Below are 20,430 nucleotides of genomic sequence, written 5' to 3'. Positions count from 1 at the left end.
ATTTGCGTCTTGCCACCACCAGCCCCGCACAAACTCTTATTCTATTTGGCCAATTTTCATAATTACCCTCGCAAATGAGAGCGGATAAGAAAGGCTTCTGATAGAAATTGGTCGCCTAACTTTGGTTGCTGTTGTGCTCCTCAAAACGTGCTAATGATGCTGAAAATTTCTTCACAATAAAAACTGTGATTGCATGTACGAAACTAAAAACAAATTTTAAATATTTATGCAACAAAATTTCAATAGTCAAATTAATTGTTACAAAATACCAGCAATTTTTTAATTCTGAAGCAAAAAGGCAAACCTTAAATCTGATTGATTTTGTTTTAAAACAGTTGAATCAAGTCATATTAGTTAATACTTCAGGTCCGTATACTCTTCTGGATCAAAAAGTATCGCGTTCTGAATCATCTGTCGGTTTCTATGCCGGCCACGCCATAGCCATGCCATGGCCACGCCATAGCCATGCCATGGCCACGACATAGCCATGCCATGGCCACGCCATAGCCATGACATGGCCACGCCATAGCCATGCCATGGCCACGACATAGCCATGCCATGGCCACGCCATAGCCATGCCATGGCCACGCCATAGCCATGCCATGGCCACGACATAGCCATGCCATGGCCACGCCATAGCCATGACATGGCCACGCCATAGCCATGCCATGGCCACGACATAGCCATGCCATGGCCACGCCATAGCCATGACATGGCCACGCCATAGCCATGCCATGGCCACGACATAGCCATGCCATGGCCACGCCATAGCCATGACATGGCCACGCCATAGCCATGCCATGGCCACGACATAGCCATGCCATGGCCACGCCATGGCCACGGCTGTGCCGCCCATCGAGTTTCAGATAAAGCAGCTTAGAATTTTTATCCTTTCTGAAACAAAAGCACGTTTAATTGAGTGAGAGCGCGTGCACAACAAAATAGCTAAGTGCATTCTCTGCTGCAGAGCTTACTGAATTAAAAAAGTATCGGAGCGCAAAAGTGCACGCATAAAAATATTGCATGTCGCTCAATCCAAAGGCACAATGCTCGGCACAGAAACCGATGGATGATCCAGAACGCGATCCAAGAAAAACAACCAATTTCTTCACTATTTTAAGCGGGAAATTGAAAGGAAAAGAAAATTGATGCATAAATTGACAATGAAAACCCTGCGCAATGAGTTTTTGTGAAAATATTCAAGCAATCATTAGTTTACTGAATCAAATAATAAAAAATATTATTCTAATAAGTTCCTTTAAAATTTACCAATTATTAAAAACCCTAATTTAGTATAAAAAAATTAAATATCCTTTATAGAAAAATTTTAACATTTAATTTTATAAGCTGATTTAAATGAAACAGTGGGTCGACGAGCGCGCTCGGGTAAAAATCCGCTTTGCAAAATACAAAAGCTGGCTGGGTAAATTTACAACTAAATTCTCTTGCTGATTTGTGTGCGTCTGGACGCGAAATATCGCCGCGGCAGCATTAACTCGAGTGTAGCGTTCATGGGGTGGCCAACAGAGAGTGCGAATCGCATTTTTGCCGCAGCGGCCTCGGCAGGCTCGAATCTGCTCCCTCGGCAGCAATCTCAACACATTGAAATTTTATTAGCCAGTTGAGCGCCGTTACGTTTACAGCGCATTTGGAAATTAGCGTGCCAAGTCAAAAGCTCCTGCGAGTCGTTTGCATTTCATGAAGAAGCAGCAGAATCTCGGCGCCCTACCTAATCCTGCCGCATTACCTCCAGATTGTCGTGTTTATTTTTCGCCCCTCGCACCTGGTATTAAACTTTCACGTGTGTGTCGCTGCTATTTGCATAAACAAAGTGACGGACGAATATGTTACACATCTCGCACCACCATCCAACGTGCGTTCTCTTTGCAAAAAGCGGCCCGTCCGCACTTATTTCCTGCGGTCGGAGCCGCCTGACTGACGGGCTGTATACTCGCAAAAAAAATAGACTTGCATTGTTTCTGTGGCAGCCACGTTAAAATTTATTCGCATGACTTTTGCTGCAGCTCAGCTCAATTCTTTACTTTAAATGTCATTTGCTTGAATCTCTTTTGCTCTGAATATTTGGGATTCTCGGTTTATGATTTATGATTACAAATTATGATCTTAAACAACTCATCTACACAGTTCATTATTTATTTATAAACAAAAAATGAAAATAGAATTAAGTAAAACCAACTAAATTTCATAAGTCAGCTGTTTGTAGTGTTTTTTTTCCAAACGCCGCACTTGCAAGAGGTTGACACAAACATAGGTTGGTACCGGCAAGCGTTTTCGAAGGTCCTGCGCCCTGCGCCCTTCGCTCAAAGAGCCTCTCCTCCGCTAAAAGCCCTTTTCGTTTTGCCAACCAAGATTATTATTTGCATTGCGGTCAAGCTGGGAATATAAAGTGCTTAGCTCGAAATGGACGAGTGAACAACTCATTACTAGGTGCAGCGGTCTCTCGCTCTGGTGTGGGCCAACCACAGAGTTATTATAACGTATGTCGGGCCCACAGACAGAACGCAAGGCTTTTTGCGTCGAATTTAAAAAAAAAAAATACCCCGGATGATTAATAAGGGGTTAAAATTTATTTGGTTTTGGAATGGAGCAATTGGTATACCAAAATTGTTTTAATATGAATTACTTCTCAAATAAAAAATAATGAACAAAAATAAAGGAGTTACAAGTCAAAAATGTATAGATATATATTTATTAATTTATCCACCAATTTTATTTGTAATTTATTTTGGCGGAACAATTTTACAACACACTATTAAATAATATAAAAATTTTGACACAATAAAATTTTGCACATTTTAAAATTGAAATGCTTTTAAATTATTCAAATACATTCTGACTACAAGTAAATAATTGATAAAAAAAAAAAATGTTTGGAACAGCCCTGCAGACAACTCTGTAATTTTAACACATTTCTATATCTTTAAACATTGCACTCTTTTTTTATTTTCGGCTTGTGAAAATAGAAGCGTGAGGTTTATTTTTAGTACAAACATCGCAGGTTGACCTGAAGGGCAGGATTTTCTCACACATTATTGATAAAAATGGTGTCGAACACGACCAATGAGCGATGAACACGGTGGTTCTTCAATGTATTTTACCGCCACGACCCCCCGAGCAATGTTCGTGGAGCAGTAGGTAATTTTTATCTGCGCGTTTCTATCTAGCGAGAAGGCCGAACCAAACAGCAGAGAAAGAAAAAAGAGCAGAGCAAACTTTGCTAACGAACTCGATTCTTGTTGCATTTTCCAACCTTCCGGCTGACGTCCTTTGGGAGCGCAACCAACTAATTCTGCTGTGCTGGCGTTGTATGAAAGTAAACATATTTTTCAGTAAATGCAATATAAATAAATTTTTAAATTTATAATGATTTTTTTTTAAATAATATGTGTGTATTCCGCCATAATCAATTTAAAACAAAATACTACTATCGGTTTATTCTGTATTCCAATCTACTTTCCCTTCTTTTTTTAATCATAATTCATATTATTCAAAATTCCATTGTTTGGAGCAGACATAATAAATAATTCTGATGTTGCGCCGGTTGCATAAGTTTCTAAATTATTAATTTTTTTACTTTAGCCAGTAGTTTTAAAAATAAATTAGAATCTGAAAAATTTCTTTCAAAAAAGATTGGTTCACAACGAGAGGGCAGCAATCCGCAAAGGCGCTTTATCATTATACATAAATAAGCGCTGGAATATTTTATCTTTTTGTTTTAAGTAAAAAGGTGAAATATTTACTGATACTTCAGCATTTCCAATCCCAAAAAAATTTCTATTTTTGTGTGCTTTGATTTCTATGATTTGTATATTTTTTACTGAAATTTCGAATCAATTTTTTTTATAAATATTGAAGTGCGTTTAAGTCAACTGAGGCTTACTTCACCAGAGCAAAATCTTTGCCAGTGCATGGCGGTACCTTTTTGTTTAACAGTTCAATGCTTCCCTCCCATCATTTGATTTTCAAATTTTCATGTTAACAAATAAACAACATAAATAATGTATTTTACAACCTTATGAGAAGCTCAGCAAAAATAGCCGTCTCCTTCTTACCAGGACGTGCACTTTTCTGCATTCAAACTGCACCACTTTTGCAATACTTCTAAGGAAAGGGTTATAGCTTCTCTGTACTCTAGTCGAATACTCTGGCGCACGTGCGGCGAATGAGAATTGGCGAAGAAAGTGAAAATGTTCCGCACCACCAGAATAGTTACATACATAAGGGAATATCTAACTCTCGTCAGACACTGCAGTTGGATAAAGAGTTGCATCTAAATTCTGTGACGTGTAAAAATCGCGTCCCAAACAAACAGAGACGTAGGAAAACATACAGACATACCTGCAAATAGCCAAAGGGAAGAGAGATCTGCGCTGCGCTCCTTTCTTTCCTTTGTGATGATAAATTGCTGATGACTGCAGTGTGCTGCTGCTGCTGCTTTATTTATTTATACGTGCGCTGTGGGTATAACAAGCAGAATAAATTGAAAATAGTTTTAACTAGGGTAGAAAATCACCTGCAGTGTGCCCATTAAGACGCTATTGTCTTTTCTTTCCTTTGAATAAACCGACAAAAAAAGGACGGCGTTGCTTTTCTTTAGTCACAAAAGAATAACAGAAATAAGAATTTAAATAAAAAGTAAATATTATATAAACATTAACCAGTCCTTAAGCAAGCCTTTATTGGATTATTATAAAAACAAATAGCTGTTGCCTCGCCAGTAAAATAATTATTAAAAAAAAAAAAAATAGCCCCACTCCTATTGTATTTTTTTTTATTATTAATATTTTTGTTTATCTTTACAAATTCTATCCTGACATTTTGAAAATGAAAAAAGTTTTAAAATTTAAAAGGTGTAATTAATTAGAAAAGATCCATTAAATATGTTAGAAAAATTGTCACTTGAGGAGACGATCATGGAAGTGAAGGGATCTAGATTTTCCTCATTTTAAAAATTATTGTTATTTGAAAACAAATTTTTACAATGATAAAAAGCCCGTTCTCTTCATTTCTATTTTAAATTTTAATAGAATGCTGAAAGCGGTAGAGAATTTTTTAATGTTGAATAATGTTTCGCACACGATGTCACGATGTACAAAAAAAGGCATGATGTATGCTATTACTTGGATATTAGAGCAGTTTTTATACGAAGTATTGAATTTTTTTCACACATTATTGCAGAAATTTGAAACCGAGAAGCTCAATAATTCTATTGAAGCATAAAAACTAATGTGGGATTTAAAGAGCCATATAGAGCAATTTGTTTTTGATAAGAACAGTGACAAAAACAACAACCTTCGCGTGCACCTTCTAGTCCATCTCCCGTATAAAATATCAAATATGTGTATTCAACTTGGAATCAATAGATATTTTTCAAAGTTCTATCAGATTTTCCAAGCTTTCTTAAAAATGGCGAAAAGCTGACAAGACACTTTTGTCTTGGCGCAACTATAAAACATGCATCATCTTAAGACTTGCATTAATTTTTTTTTTACATGTTTTGAGAATTCAAATAAGATCATTTTAAAAAGCCAAATTTTCCGTCTTATCTTTTGCAAGACCTTGCATCGCGTTGGCAAAGGTGCTGAAAAAGTTAGTGTTGAAATCTTCATCCACATCTACGCGTTGCGGGTTAACGCGGCTTGCTCCGTTTTATGAACGCTCATCAATCTTTGCCACCAGACTTCCGCCGCCGACCATACTTTTTTGTAGTTTTACGCACCGATTGCCTTGCAAAAGAAACTAGCTCACCATCCGCAGAGCGAGCATCAGATTTGCAACTAGTCAGGGTTAAACAATTTTTCACAATACATATTTAAAAATAGTTTTTTCAACCAAAATACATGGTAATTGGTGATTATTTCTCTGCTTAAATTCTTAAGTAAGTTGTCAGAATTTTAGAAAAATAACATTCAAAAAGTGGCTGATTTTTACAAGTATTTTATTTATCAATTACATCTTATTAACACCGACAACTTCACAATAGGATAACTCAATTTTAAAACATTTGAAAATATAAATTGATGAAATGCTTGTGTACAATGAATAAACAGACCTAAGTCAGTCCGTGGGCATTAAATATATTTTTTTTTTAATATATCTTATCAATGACACAAAGAGATGGCATTATTTCTCACATTTAAATTGATTAATTAACTGCCAGTTTACAAAATGGAATTTTAAGTCCATGACTAGGTTAGTCCTTTTCAATTACAAGTTTGTCTGTTACGCTCACCAGGTTCGGTCGGCTCTCACAAAATGTGCGCATTGCGTCCGAGCTGATGAACGGAGTGTGTCTGCAGTCTAGGCGTTTCAGCCCTCTGCATCGGTCAAGGTGCTCAAGGCTAAGGTCAGTGACCATTTTGCAGCCAGAGAGGTTCAGCACTTTCAGGTTGGTCACGCTGGGAGCATTGTTAGAAGACAGCTGAGCCACTCCTGCGTCTGTTATTTTGTAGCAGGATCCCAGTGACAGCACTTCCAAACCTTTTAAGTACTGGACAATGTATCTGTAAATTTTCAATTGAAACAATTAATTTTTATGACATATTATTAAGCAGATTATTATCCCAGTCATTTTAAAGGTTTGCCTGCATAATAAAATTACTGAAAATGTTTCTTTATTCGGCAAGTATCTATAAAGAAGTTTAAGAAAGGAAAGTAGATGGAGAAGCATAATATTCAAATAGGCCCTCCTATTTTGTCAATTTGCTCATATTATATTATTTAGATAATTTAATTTATATGTATGGTACTTTGAGAATAATCAAAAGTAACGTTTGAAAATTTTTTAAAGCAAAAATCAAATTGTAATTTGAAGATGCCTTCATTTAAAAATTTTGCTATTTAATGCGCAGGTTGATTAGATAGTAACACACGAAAACATACCTTAGAGAAACATCTGATATGTCACATCCAACAAGAATGAGTTCTTTGAGGTTCCTTAGCCGCGACTTATTGTCCGTCATGCCAGGCCTAGAGTCTGGCGGTGGCGACAAAATTTCCCTCAAGCAGCAGTCATTCATGCCAGAGACGTAGCTGAGATCTAGTGACATGAGCATAGGGCAAGTACAGGTGCGCAAGGCGACGACACATGTTGCGTACACACAACCCTGCAGGCTGAGGCACTGCAGCTGTGGCAGCCTCGGCAGCAACCAGCCCAGCTGCTTAGAGCTGACAGTGCTCCAGTCGAGGATGAGGCTGCTCGGCTGACGCTTTACGATGCCTTGTATGTGTGCCGCTGTTACTCGACAGTGGGCCAGAGACAGCCGCGGCCACAATTTTGGCGAGCATGCCCATGAGGACCAGCTCTTGCACACAAGCGTGCAGGTGTTCAGTTCAGACTGGTCCAAGAAGCGGAAGACCAGTTGCATGACCTCCTTGTCCAAAGCAAGATTTCCACCTGTAATGGCACAAATATTAGTGAAACATACGAGGATTTTAGGTTGACATTTGTTGACTAAAATGGAAATGAAGAACAAAAATTTAATTCCCATGGACCAAGATACTTTTCATCCAAGGACAGCCAAAACTAAAGAAAATATTAAGTCAAGAAATCATAGTTCTTTATACTGTGCAATTTTTAATCCAGCTGTAGGGAACAACTTAAAGAAATTCAAAGATATTTCATCAAAAAAGAAAATTTTGATACAAAAGTGCATCATACAATCAAAATTTATTGTGCATGTTATTTTTAACCCAAAATTTGTCCTGATAAGAGAAAATTTTTCATGTGCAATTTTAATACACTTTAATGCGATTTCCTTACTGCCGGGTGAAAATTATGGAGATATTGATTAATCGTCAGATTCGAGCAGGTTTGATGAAATTAGTAATCATTTCCATAACAAGCAATTATTCAAAGAGCAAAGCTTTGGCCTTACCTGGAATCCTGGCAACATTTTTGGTCTCTTGTGGAATGCCGTTGGGTCTGACAACAACAGTTGGTCTTTTCAACTGTTTGGTTGAGCTTCCACACAATTGTGCAGCAAGTTGAGATCTGAGAGGTGGTCTGATGGCATTGACAGGTCTGTGGACTGTAGCAATAGGTTCTGCATCCAGTACAGGAGGACCGGCGTCGTCGGCAACTTCTGAATCGTTGGAGAATCTCCTCCTTTTCATGATGTCAGGGGAGAGGTGAGGAGGCTCTGGCTTAACTTTAGCAGAGCCAGATGGGGACATAGGGTCCATATCACTATCCTATAAAGTACAAAACAAAAATTAAATACATCCTTAATTGACAGCCTTGACTCTCACAAATTCTGTTTTTATATTCCTGGTCGGGTTCTCACTACATTCGCTGCTGAAAGATCCTCGACGTCCCATCCCAGGAGCGGCTGGGGTAGAGGTTTTGTTTCTGGCACGGAAATGGCGTGGCTAATTCACAGATAAAAATCAGAAAACGTCAACGGCAGATATTAGCAATTATTAAAATACCTTGTAATCTTGGTTTTTGCCTTCCTTGCAGCAAAGGGGGCATTCCCACGAGTTTGGCATGTCTTCATTGACCTGACCAGTAGCAGTGATTCCAGGTGGCAAGCGGCTGGTGGCACATTTTGGGTGCATGATTTCAAAGCAGACACTGCACTCCATGAGGGAAGAAGGCACAGATGCTCTTTCGGCTGTTTTCTGTATGGGGACAACAGGCTCAAGCCCCCAGCCATCTAATCTGCACACTGCACAAGCAGCAGTCACGGGCAGCATTGGCTAAAAATTTAATGAGCGAAAATGAATTAAAACGCAATTTAAAAAAAAAAAAACTGTCATTTAGGATCTATAATTTGCCAGTTAAATTTAAAAGGATACAAAAAAAAAATAAGATTTTCAATGATAGAAAAAATATTAAAAGAGTAAAGAAAGAATTTGGAGACTTCTTTCCGAGTATTTTTGAGCACAAGAGAAAAGTGTTAGGCACATAAAGGGCCTCATAACACACTTCTCATGCCCTTTTTTAAATTACTATAAGCAAGGTAAAAATATATCAACAAGTCACAATTTTTTAAACTACTTCTCACCTGCAAACATTGGCGCATGACACAAGTTTGCTTGGCTCTTCCAGGCCCTCCGAACTTGACCATGTCCAGACAGAAGTTGCACTCGCCACAATCTGACCTGTTGCAGGCCTCGCACTTCTTGCATCTAGTGCGTCGCCTCCTTGGCCCATTGTTGTTGGCATGCGAGGATGATCCACTGCTGCTGGCTGGTTTAGAGTGACCTTCCGAGTGCATGGGGCGATTGTGCATAGCGCTCTGAGGACTGGAGTTGAGTGGAGAAGAGAGAGCCGACATTCCTGGCAGGCTCATTCTGGATGAGGAATTACTGCCAATGCTGCTTCGATTTCCTTGACTTGTTTTGGGCCTAGATACACCTCGACTGTTGCCTGATGAGCGGCTGAGGGGACTTCTGTCTGAATTCTGAATAGTAAATTTATTTATTGTTAGTCTAACACTGTAGGGAAATAAACAAATCTTATGACAATACCTCATGTGGGAGTCTCAAAATGCACTTTCCAGTCACAGCCATGCCTGGGTTGTCCTTTCGGTGCAACTGTACCAAATCTCTTACATCTGTAATCAGTTTAATGGCATCTGGAATCAGCTCTGGCACGTTTTTCTTGTGTGCTGGCAAGGTGTGCAGGAAGAGCACAATTTCTTTGAGTCCGTGCAGCTCCTGAGTTGTGAGATGGACTTCTTGGTGAGGGCGGTAGCTAGCCCTTGAAGCCAACACTTCGGCTGGTAGATTGAGATGCGAGTTTCCAAGTAGGCAGTAGACATATTTCTCCAAAACATACCAGAGCATCTCAGTGAAAAATGGGTATCTAAACTTTTGAGGAACCTACAACAAAAGAAAAAAAGAGCATATTGTTAGAAAGTTAAAACAAGACAATTTTAAGCATTGTTGTAAAAATAAAGCAACCATTTTAACTGTTATTTTGAACGCTCCGGAAATACTAAAATGTCGGATTTAGAAATCCCTTCACAGCAAGAAGCCAAACTTTTGATTTCCAACCTAGACGCCCTGAATTTGAAAACTGATAACTTGGAAGGAAGGCGGTTTGCTTTGACCAAGAAGATTGAAGTTACTCAGGCTGATATCACAAAGATCATGGAGGATATCGAGTGTCTGAAAGAGAAGCTCCAGAAAGCCGAGCAAGAGAAAACCTTGCTTGTGACTGCTAAAGAAGAAGTGGATTTGACCATCAAGAACATCAAGACGGCTAGAGGCCAGATTCTGCAAACCATCGAGTTACTTTCGGCCATGGTGGACAAGTCTGACGAGCATCTCGGAGTCATAATTTGAATCTTAATATAATTCCTCACAAGTTTAAAATCCTGAACTTTGATTAAGAACATTCCCCAATTCATAATAATGTAAAATTTTACATTTTTGCTGCAAAAGAATTATGTTGACTAAAAAAATTGTATTTCGCAACTAGATTATTTTCTTCTCGAACACAATTTAGGTATCAATAGTCCAATAAAGAATGGAATAAAGATACAAATTTAAAATAGAAAGTTTACGTGCATTCACCTTTGTGGTGTCCTCTAATTTGGCAATGCGCAATTGCTTTTCAATGCCATAGGAATGAAGGAAGTTGCCTCCAAAGACGAGCGAGTCCGAGGGTGTGAAGACTGCATGGATCCAACCAGATGGAATGAAGAATGTGTTACCCTGCTCAAGGTGCACTCGAGAGCACTTCTCGACAGTGTCTCCAAAGAAAATGTCACTTTGTTTGCCAGACAGCACCCACTGCTCGTACAAACTGATGTTGTGCTCAGTCGGCGGAATCAGCCAGAAAATCTGTAGTAAAAAGAGCATTAATTAATGTTTAAAATTAATTTTGTCAAATCATTACCTTGCTGCCTTTGAGAATATGGTACCATACGGAGGTGCCACCAAAGTCAACATGAAAATCTGTGAAGCAGTTCTTCACTGACATAAGGCAGTATTTCTGCACTTTTGGGTACATCATGTCTTCGAGCACATTTGTTGACTCCACTTGCATGTCTTTCAAGTATTTCGGCCACACACAATCTACCCAGTCAAGCTGCCTCACCTGAAATATTTCAATATGAACGTAATAAAATCTCCTATCGAGGAATCACAAGATTATTTAATCTTTTTGTACGATTTAATCAGGAAATTTTAATGGACGGCAAACCAAATCATTTGAAGTTATTAAAATACTTACGACTGTAGGAGATTGGATGTACTGTTCTAGCTTTGTGTGGCTGAATTCTAGAGAAATTACATTCAGGAGACGTTCTTTGTTGGTACTCTCATAGTATTTCTGCCACTCTTTCATGGTCATGTCCATATTCTTTTGAGTGTTAACGTCCATAACGTCTAGCATTCTCCTTGATCCTAAGAATTTTAAGTATAGAAAATAAGAATGCACTTATATTTTTGAAAGTCGTGATTTTAGTAAAATTTTAATTGATTGGTTGATTCATAAATAAATTTAAAATTCAAAACACTGGGATGATCAAATATGTAGATGGAAAAATTATTTCTGCTTGATTAAGAATTAATTTTTTAAAATTTCTTGCAGAAAAATTTTGTATAGAATAATTGCAAATATGTTCCGAGTCAGTTATCACGAAAGAAACTGTCGCAAAATTATTCGGATCTTACGATAATTTTGTTAGATTTATCCATACTTGTAACATTTTCCAGTATTTTGCTGTTTAGCTTCAATTCAAATGGCTTAAATAGAAAAAACAGGGTAATTTGTTTTAGTATGGGTTGATGAACATTAAAAAATCTCTATGTTTAACCCTATTTACAGCAAAAAGAAACTTAATTCTGAAATGTACCCTAGTAAAAAATTATTAAATTTAGTATAGCAAAATGCGCGTGAAAAAAATAATAAATGAAAAAAAAATCAATTAATTTGAACCAGCATTCCAATATGTGTTTTCAATGCCCTTTTCCGGGAGTGAAAAACAACTGAGGAATTGGAGTCGAGTTTTAGGTATAGTATTATAAGAGGAATTACTACAAATTGGCACAAGCAATCAATTCCCTGTTAGTTTAAAAGAAATCACGAGTATATTAAAAACAGCTGTGCTGAGCGGTGGCACAGGTGCATTTTCGCAAGGTGTTTATGTTCTCTCGCTCTCGACTCGGCACTCACCGACACCCATCCGCACGTCATTGATGCTGAAGTCTTCTGGCGGCACCGTCAGTCCTAGACCAGTCTTCTCTTTAACCAGCAGAGGGGTGCTGAAGCCGTGACGTTGAAAATAAGCCACGGTCACGTCTGCAAACCAAAGAGAAAATTCAAAACTTTAATTCGGGGCGTGAAATCAGGTCGAATTAAAGTCAAGTGCAGGGAAAATTTGGGTGCAAAGTGCGTACGTGCCAATACGGGGAATACACTTGGGGGGTTAAACTCGCCTTGGCCCTGCATCTCCTTGACAAAACCCTGCTCAAAACGGTCCGTCGTAAGCTTCTCCTCAAGATCAAAGGCATGCTGGCCCTCAATCTCTTCATCCCCGTAAGCCCAGTCATCCGTGTAGTGCTTCCTCTGCTTGCGGTCCCTCTGAAAAAGTCCAAAATTAGAGCCTCAAATTCGAGGACAAAACGCCGAGCGCGCCAATTTTCGAGGCCTTCTGCCGTCCCAGTGGAGGCGGCCGGCACCCTCTCGGGGGTGGAAAAAGGTGGTCGCGGGTCTTACCGGTCGGATGATGTACTCGCGGTCGGGGTTTTTGCGCTTGTGCTTGTTTTTCTTGTCACTTTTGGTGTCGCCTTTCGAAGACTTGGTTGTCGCCATTTTGGCTTACGCCCGATGTCCGATGCGGAGGAAACAGCGAGCTGCGAGCGCCCCTCTCTTCCACGACTTCTCTCGCCCGGCGGAGGCGAGCGACTAGCGAGCGAGACTCGAACAACGACCAACCAGTTTGATCGTGCACGAACACGAACACAGCCCCGAGTCTCTCTTCACCGCCGCGCGATGAGTTTTGCTTGCTTGTGCGCAACTCAGCCAGACAAGCAGAAGCAAGCACTGGAAGCTATAGCGAGAAATTAGCGAAATTATAATTTCGCTAATTTCTCGCACTGGAATTAAAATTCTTATTGAATCTTGCTCTAGCGCCCGATGACTACGTAGCGCTGGCTCTTTCAGTTCAACCTGCTAATTTTTTCCGCCAATAAATAATAATCAATACATAATTTTGACTGCCTTATTGGCGTGGAAAATGAGGGGGGGACATAGGAGGACACCCTACGCAAAAAAGTATGTAATTATTTTAACTCACATTTTTTATTAATTATTGCCTTCTATGCTGACTATGAAAACATAAGAAAAATCATTTTCTTAACCTCCAAATTATTATAAAAAATTATGCAAAATAGAAAAAGGGCATGTATTTTAAAACTTTTAAAATATAATATAATGAATTGTTATACGTTTAGAAAACTAGAAAAGCGAGCATCATCGCGTTATTTGTTTTTACTATTATTTTATTATACAATATTTTTGCAAAATGCTGACCGCAGGCTGCAACCAAGCTTCTTCTTTTTTTTTTTTTTTTTAATAAAACAGAAATCTTCCTGAAGATGTCACTTCTGATATTTAGCAAAATAATACAAAATCGCATTATCTTATAGGCCATAAATTCAGTAAAAAATGAAATAAAATTTCAATTAATTATTAATCTTTCCGAAAAGCTGCCGAAAAGCTTCAAAATTTTTAATATAAAAAAGTTTAATTTTTTTACTAACCAAATAAAATAATTCTAAAAACCAAAATACATAATCAATGTATCGTGTGTCAAAACTCAATAACACTTGTTGTCTCTTTGAATAATATTTTATGTAGATTTTTTCGCTCCTTTTTTCTTTCCAGAAAAAAAGAGCTTCCAGAAAATATGAAAAGTAAATAATTGACTAGGGCCGGCATTAAAAATTTTGTTTAGACAGAAGCTTAATTTTATCTCTTTTTTTTTGTAGTGTTCCGTTCAAAGCCAGGAGACGGAGAGAAATGCTATTATATAAAGAGATAAAGAATGCAAAGAAAAATAATCCAGGTGTTTTCTAAAATAAAAATGAGAACAAGGTTTTACTTCACTCACAAAAAAAAATACGTTTCATTTCACAATTTAATTTTTTAATGTTTCGGTTATATAAATATTTTTATTATCCTTTCTCCCATTTTTAAAACTATAAAAATATATAATTCCACGGAATTGGAAATAAATATTTTATTATTTAATTTTGAACCGCGACCTGTGAACTGCACATTCATAATTAAATTTTAACCATATCTGGAGTGGCGCATGCGTTTGTGTTGTGAAGGTGTTTTCACTATGAGGACGACTGACGACGACTGATAATAATTGCCTTACTTGCCAGTGCCAGTGTACGCAGTGCAGACAGTCGTAGTAGGTGTGCAGTGAAAGGGTTGCCATATACTACTTAACAAACTGTAAGTTTAAAAATATTCAACTAAATCACGAAAGAAAGAGAGAAATATAATTAATGCAAACTGGATTTAGCATTTTGCCTATACAAATAAATTAACTCTGGAAAGAATATTTTTATATCTTAATTTTTTATTTGTATCTTCAGCGTTTTTAGTTTTAAAAGAATTTCTGGTATTCTTGTGACAGCTCTCATCATAATTTTGAGCTCAAAAACACGCTGCCGTCAAGAGCGATAAAATTATTTGATCGTTTATATTCAAAGGCGCAGCACATTTTGCTCTCCTACGGCGCTGGGCGCTGTTATTGCATGCATAAGCGCTGCGCTTGTTTGTGGCACATTTTTTTGCTAATTAGTTCAGCAAATTCTTTACAAGTCTGCTGAATCTCCTCATTAGGAGTGACATATATAATGATACAATATTATAACTAAATTTTGGTCATCACAAAAATTGCCACGTTTACGATTGCTTACATTTTAGCATTTTAGTTCAGCGCTGTTTAAAAGTCACAACTTTTACAGCTTAAAAAGTATATCTGATATCTTCTATAAAATAAATTTGTACATAAAACTTATGATTCCAGATATTTTAAAACGCACAGTTACGATTATATTTATTTGAGCAGTGATTTTTTATGGAATATAATTGCAAGTTATTATATTTTTTATTTTTAGTTTAACATAAAACAGAGTGTTTTGCCAATCGTGTGCATTTTTTTTATTTTGTCATTTGAACTGCGAGGTCGACTATTCCTCATTTCACTTTTAAATTAAGGTTAAGTGCACTGGACTGGAAAGTATTATCAATACACTAGCCGGCTTGACCTCACAATTGATAAAGCTGGTAATTGCGCGGTGTTTGCGTGAGACATGTAACTTTTGTAATTTTTATAATAAAATGATCATTCAAATTTAAAATGCTTATTTTTAAATGCATTTACACTGCGCTTGGTAACTTTCAAGGTGAATACAAATAATAAGAAATGCATATTAGGTTTTGTGAACTCTTCAAGCTCATTCTATGAAAATGCCTTTCTTGATACGTGCATGTCTTTAGTACGTGTTTTCAATGCACAATTATTATAATATACTTGGCAGGAAAACAATTTTGTTTCTATCATTTGTATATACATATTGTATATATATTAAATTCCATTTATTAATTTTTTAATAGAAAAAATCCATATAAAAATACTAAAAATATATACATATAAAATTCTAATATTAAAAATTTTCAGGAAAATGAGCCAAGACGATTTATTGTCGCACCAGCAGAGTTTGGGCCAACTCAGCCAGGCGCCGTCGGCTTTGAACGTTTCTGCCTCTCCGCGGCGCCCTCTGTCTCTCCACATCTCTTCAAACCCTGGCTCGCCGCACCCACCCCCGCGCTCCAACACGGGCAGGGTCAACAGCCTTCGAAAGGCGGCCCTCGTCCTTCGAGCCACTCAGTCGACGGCCTCTCTGCAATCATCCGTCTGGCCGGCGCCCTCGAGGTCACAGTCGGCACTTGTCCTGCAACCGCCTCCATCAGCCATACCTGCCACCCCTTGTTGTAATTGCTGCTGCGGTCACCCTGACGGAGTTCTTCCGCAGTACATCAGGAGCCCTGTAAATCAAGCATACACATTTTTTTACAATTCCAAAACTTAATATTCGACTCCATTTTTTTCATTGATTTTAAACTATTTAATATTTGCAGAGTTTTACTTCAGCCGAGGATGACCCTGAAAAGCAATCCAATGTGGATGGCACTCTCACACCAACAGGATTATCATGGAGACGGCTGCATGTAAGCAGAGCTAAATTGAAGGCTACATCGACAACTTCAGAATTACTTTCTGGTTTTGCAATGGTATAATAGCGTATTTTATTTTGTAATTTTGGTTAATTTTTTACAAGCATTGGGCAAAACAGTTCTATAGGCTTCCAAGTAAATTTTCTACGCACACGTAAATAGCAATTCTTTTATCAGCTCTTGTTATGTGGTTAGTTTATATACCTGTCATGCCTATGCTTGAAGCTAAATAAATTATGCGAACGTATTTTCCTTGCACAAATAAGAGATAAGCCTGTAATTTCTTGTGGAGGTAGAATTTGTCTGCCACCGTCCAGGATAATAAGCAATAAGCATTTTAATTGTTGAATAAAAAAAATTATATAAATAGACACAATGTAAAAAATTTTCAATTGTAGGTCGCAATGGTTGAGCTGCAAATCAACACTCCAACCAATGTTCCAGAGTGGATGTTTATCCTGTTCTCCGTGTGCACCACTGTTCTTGTGGCGGTCCACATTTTTGCCCTCATGATTGCCACATACATTCTGCCGAACATAGACGCCATCACTCGCCTCCATGCTTCGGAATTGGTGCTCGAGAGTCCACATGAAAAGATGCGTTTCTTCATTGAGTTGGCTTGGGGCCTTTCGACTGTCCTCGGTCTCTTCCTCTTTCTGGTTGAAGTGGCCATTCTCTGTTGGGTCAAATTCTGGGATTATTCCTTCGCCTCAGCAGTTGCTTCGACAGCAATTGCGGTTCCTTCACTACTAATCTTTATTGGGTTTGCGGTCCATTTTTACCACACTTTAGTCGTTCACAAATGTAAAGCATCGGATTTGGACCTGCAAGCCCTGGAGAAGATGAAGACAGACCTTGAAAATAAACTTAAACAGGAAGGTGCTGCACTACCGACTAATAAACCAGAAGAAAAATTCAGCTTCCCGCCAGGATACAACAACGTTTAATTATAATATTTAAAACACCTTTCAATTGTAATAAATAATAAATTGTATAATTATGTAATATAATTTCAAAATTAATTCTTCCCAGTGAAATATTTATGTCTTAAAAATATGTTTTTCAATTATTTTTGTCAGAACGCCAGCTATTAAAATTAAGACCGGAGTTAATTAAATATTGCGCTACAAATTTTACGAGCACCTCTCTTCCTAGATGAAAAGAATTCTATTCTCAAAAGTTGCGCCACTCTCCACTTGATTAGCTAATTGGTGCTAAATTTGCCAGTGCGGTGCTAAAAAGGTGTCTGAAGAATTTTAACTGCGTAGCAGCTTATTTTCATTCAGCAGCCATGCAAGCGTCAGAAGCTAATGCTCAGAGTCTCCCAAACCCATTTCATTGGTGAGATAATAATTTTGTACTATGAATAATATTAGAAAAAAAATATAATTTTAGGCCAAACAATGACCCAGGAAGAATGGAAGCCGGTCTTATTGAACCCGTCAATTTCAAATCAAAAGAAGCATGCCTTCTTGAAACTCCTGTAGGGTTAGCTTGGAGGCGCCTTCATTACGGCACTGCTAAATTGGAAGGGGTGCACGGATCAGCTCACTTGCTGGCTTTCTTTGCTATGGTATCACTTTTTCTAACAAATCCGAGGTAGAATTAATCAACACGAAAATTCCAGGAAGCTATGGCGGAACTGCAAGTGAGTGTCCCATCTGGAGCTCCTGGGTGGCTTTTCTCTCTTTACGCCGTAAACACAGTCCTCCTGATAGCCTTAAACATATTTGCCCTGATGGTCAGCACCTGCCTTCTTCCCCGAATGAGCGCCATTTCTGAAGAATATGACATCAAGAACTTGCGGGTGGTTCCCAACTTTTCTCCTCACGACCGTCTGCACAACCTGGTTTCCCTGAGCGCTGGACTTGCTCATGTTTTTGGGCTTTTTCTATTCCTACTTGAAATAATTCTCCTGAACTGGGTTAAGTTTTGGGACTTCTCACTGCCGGCTGCTTTTGCAGGATCCGTAACCATGGTGCCTTTCCTGGTCCTGTTCACACTTGCCGTGTTCCACTTTCGAAGAACTTTGGCCAAGCATCGTGCTCAAAACACCTGCAGCACCAGGCTTTTGGTGAAGTTTGAGAATTCCGTGTGAGAAAATATATCTTAGTTCATTTTGTTCCTCTTATCCTTTGGAGTCATTTTCACAAATAATATCCTCGGTCACTGTGATGCAGGTTTTTATTGTTAAAATTTGGAACAGGTCAAGGTGGTCAAACAAATTAAGTTTTAGTAGGGAGAAGGTCTAAAAAAATATATGGCTTTGGTAAAAAAAAATCTCATGCTCTCGCAGGGTAGACCTCAAAATCCCAAACCCCTTATGATCCACCCCGTCAAAGGCATTTACCTACATGGGAATCCTCCTGTCCTTGGGCGTCCTGTATGTCCTTCCCTCCATTATCTTTTCCGTGTCCTTACAGGAGCGTAAATAAAAACAAACAAAAAGTTCAAATTAGTCCCCCTTGAGTTGGAAGTTTCTAAATTATCCCTAACTGGGTTGGCCGAAAGTAATTACCATGATCAGATCCTGAAATCCTCTTGTCTCAAAAAAATTTAACGAAAACTGTTTACACTCCAAAATTCACCTCATTGCATATTAAAAATGAACTCATGTGTACTTATAAAAAGATAAAAAGCAGTATGGTAAACTGATTGTGTTTGTAAAAAAACACTGGGGTGAATTCCGGAGTAGGAATGTCAATTTGGTGTTTCCCATTGACAGCTCTTCAATGATAGGAGCGGGATCGTGATCTGGATCTTGAATAACTTGCACGTCTGTGCACCGGGGAATAGGTCGGAGAGCCACGTCGCTTCGGAGAGTAGCTTCGGGAGCGTCCTCTGCTGCTCCGACCACCACCACTACTGCCACCACCTCCTCCGTAATCCTCCTTAACTCGAATATAGGAAACTTCGCCCTAAGGAAAAAGATAATAAATTAATTTTCATGTTTTGTAATTTCATTTCTTGTCATTTACTTCGTGCGATCTAAACCTGGAGTCGTCCAGTTTTTTAACAGCGTACTTCATGTCCTCATAACGCAAGTATTCAACCACTCCAGAATTGTCCTTAAAAACGTCGGCAAAGCACACATCTCCCGCTTCCCTCATGTGGTCTTTTAAGTCCTGCCAACTTCCTGACGGAGGAAGTCCTGGAAAAATAAAGTTTTGTCTATAAAATTGTTGAGAAAAAGAAAGAAATTAACAACGTAGCCAGCAGGAAATTGATAAGATAAAAATCATCGACTTTTTTACTGACCTGTGACGAGAACTCTGTACTGCGACCTTCTAGCCGGGGGTCCTCGACCCCTTCCGCCATCTCTACCTCCGCCACCGCCGCCGCCACCACCACCTCCTCCACGGCCCCTGAAACTTCCAGGTCCACCCCCTCGTGGAAATTCGACCCTGAGACGGTAGCCATCATAATCGTAGCCGTCCCGCGCGTGCACAGCGTCCTCGGCATCCCTGAAAAATAAAATTTAGAAAACGGTCTTATCATTATTTAAAGAATTGAATACAAACCTGGGATCGTCGAACTCGACAAAAGCAAAAGGAGGCCCGCGTCGGTTCTTCAAATCAACAAACGTGACCTTGCCAAACTTGTAAAACAAGTCCTGGATATCTTTGGTCCTGATGTCCGGTGGCAAATTGCCCACGTAAATTCGGCACTCGTTGCGGCCTCCTCCTCCACCACCACCGCCGCCACCGTGCGAGCCATCTGAGTGGTTTGACCTGCGATCCATAATCTCTCGGCGATTAATCTAATTTAAGCCGCAAAGTTAGTGGCTCTGTGTATAATTGCGTGCATGCGAAAACAGCTAAAAGCCGGGTGCAAACAAAAATGGCGTTGTCGTGGTGAGTTGAACTCGAATGTTGATTACGTAGTTCAAAGGCCTCCGAACAGAGGTTGTGGCGCTGGTGTCATTTGTCAAAAAGGGTTAGAAATCTGAAAAATTCACAAAATTTTCAAAATGGCTCCATATATTGGAGAGAATTTTTAATCTAAAATTTTATTAATAAATTTACACAAAGATGAAAGGAGTCAGCATGGCCGGGGTTTTGATATGGACGTAATTATTTGGTAAATTGCCATTTGGCGCCAATCCGAGGAGGGGTCAGCGCAAGGCAAAGTGGGTTGTTTCGTGCCGTGAAATAAGTCTCTAGAAAGCAGCCAATCAGCGAGCAGCTTTCCAGTGT

The 20,430-nt window shown here is 38.8% G+C and overlaps 4 protein-coding genes across 10 annotated transcripts; 2 read left to right on the top strand and 2 right to left on the bottom strand.

The window, feature by feature from the left end:
* Positions 1-5,946: 5,946 nt before the first annotated feature.
* LOC132205392 (jmjC domain-containing histone demethylation protein 1) lies at positions 5,947-12,892 on the bottom strand. Its single transcript, XM_059634424.1, has 13 exons — positions 12,695-12,892; positions 12,415-12,559; positions 12,152-12,277; positions 11,207-11,379; positions 10,871-11,071; positions 10,546-10,815; positions 9,496-9,849; positions 9,030-9,428; positions 8,452-8,721; positions 8,272-8,391; positions 7,899-8,214; positions 6,904-7,417; positions 5,947-6,524 (listed from the first exon to the last, which is right to left on the bottom strand). Exons 1-13 carry the CDS (start codon positions 12,788-12,790, stop codon positions 6,215-6,217), a joined length of 3,294 nt encoding a protein of 1,097 aa, XP_059490407.1. The 5' UTR covers positions 12,791-12,892; the 3' UTR covers positions 5,947-6,214.
* LOC132205393 (calcium release-activated calcium channel protein 1-like) lies at positions 12,891-18,365 on the top strand. Of its 3 annotated transcripts, none has more exons than XM_059634426.1 (7): positions 12,891-13,014; positions 13,109-13,252; positions 15,678-16,047; positions 16,139-16,291; positions 16,633-17,575; positions 17,630-17,807; positions 17,862-18,365. In XM_059634426.1, the coding sequence occupies exons 2-5, from the start codon at positions 13,215-13,217 to the stop codon at positions 17,179-17,181; spliced, it is 1,110 nt and encodes a 369-aa protein (XP_059490409.1). In that variant the 5' UTR covers positions 12,891-13,014; positions 13,109-13,214; the 3' UTR covers positions 17,182-17,575; positions 17,630-17,807; positions 17,862-18,365. The 3 variants fall into 3 exon arrangements, with proteins under 3 accessions (XP_059490409.1, XP_059490408.1, XP_059490410.1); XM_059634427.1 differs by adding an exon at positions 14,371-14,443 and having other exon boundaries at positions 12,917-13,252; XM_059634425.1 differs by having other exon boundaries at positions 12,914-13,252.
* LOC132205395 (serine/arginine-rich splicing factor 1B) lies at positions 14,243-20,113 on the bottom strand. 5 transcript variants are annotated; one of them, XR_009442697.1, is made up of 6 exons: positions 19,756-20,113; positions 19,493-19,698; positions 19,213-19,385; positions 18,753-19,152; positions 18,585-18,650; positions 14,243-16,045 (listed from the first exon to the last, which is right to left on the bottom strand). XR_009442697.1 is itself a non-coding variant. In XM_059634429.1 (4 exons), exons 1-4 carry the CDS (start codon positions 19,974-19,976, stop codon positions 18,964-18,966), a joined length of 789 nt encoding a protein of 262 aa, XP_059490412.1. In that variant the 5' UTR covers positions 19,977-20,113; the 3' UTR covers positions 18,401-18,963. The 5 variants fall into 5 exon arrangements, 1 of the variants encoding a protein (XP_059490412.1); XR_009442696.1 differs by having other exon boundaries at positions 14,244-16,045; positions 18,589-18,650; XR_009442695.1 differs by having other exon boundaries at positions 14,248-16,045; positions 18,585-19,152.
* LOC132205237 (calcium release-activated calcium channel protein 1-like) lies at positions 17,526-18,332 on the top strand. The gene is made up of 3 exons (XM_059634186.1): positions 17,526-17,575; positions 17,630-17,807; positions 17,862-18,332. Exons 1-3 carry the CDS (start codon positions 17,526-17,528, stop codon positions 18,330-18,332), a joined length of 699 nt encoding a protein of 232 aa, XP_059490169.1.
* Positions 20,114-20,430: the final 317 nt, after the last annotated feature.

This window comes from Neocloeon triangulifer, unplaced genomic scaffold, assembly GCF_031216515.1.
Source record: "Neocloeon triangulifer isolate White Clay Creek 2 clone unplaced genomic scaffold, ASM3121651v1 ptg000002l, whole genome shotgun sequence".
Classification (NCBI taxonomy): Eukaryota; Metazoa; Arthropoda; class Insecta; order Ephemeroptera; family Baetidae; genus Neocloeon; species Neocloeon triangulifer.
This window is presented reverse-complemented; position numbering and strand designations above follow the sequence as displayed.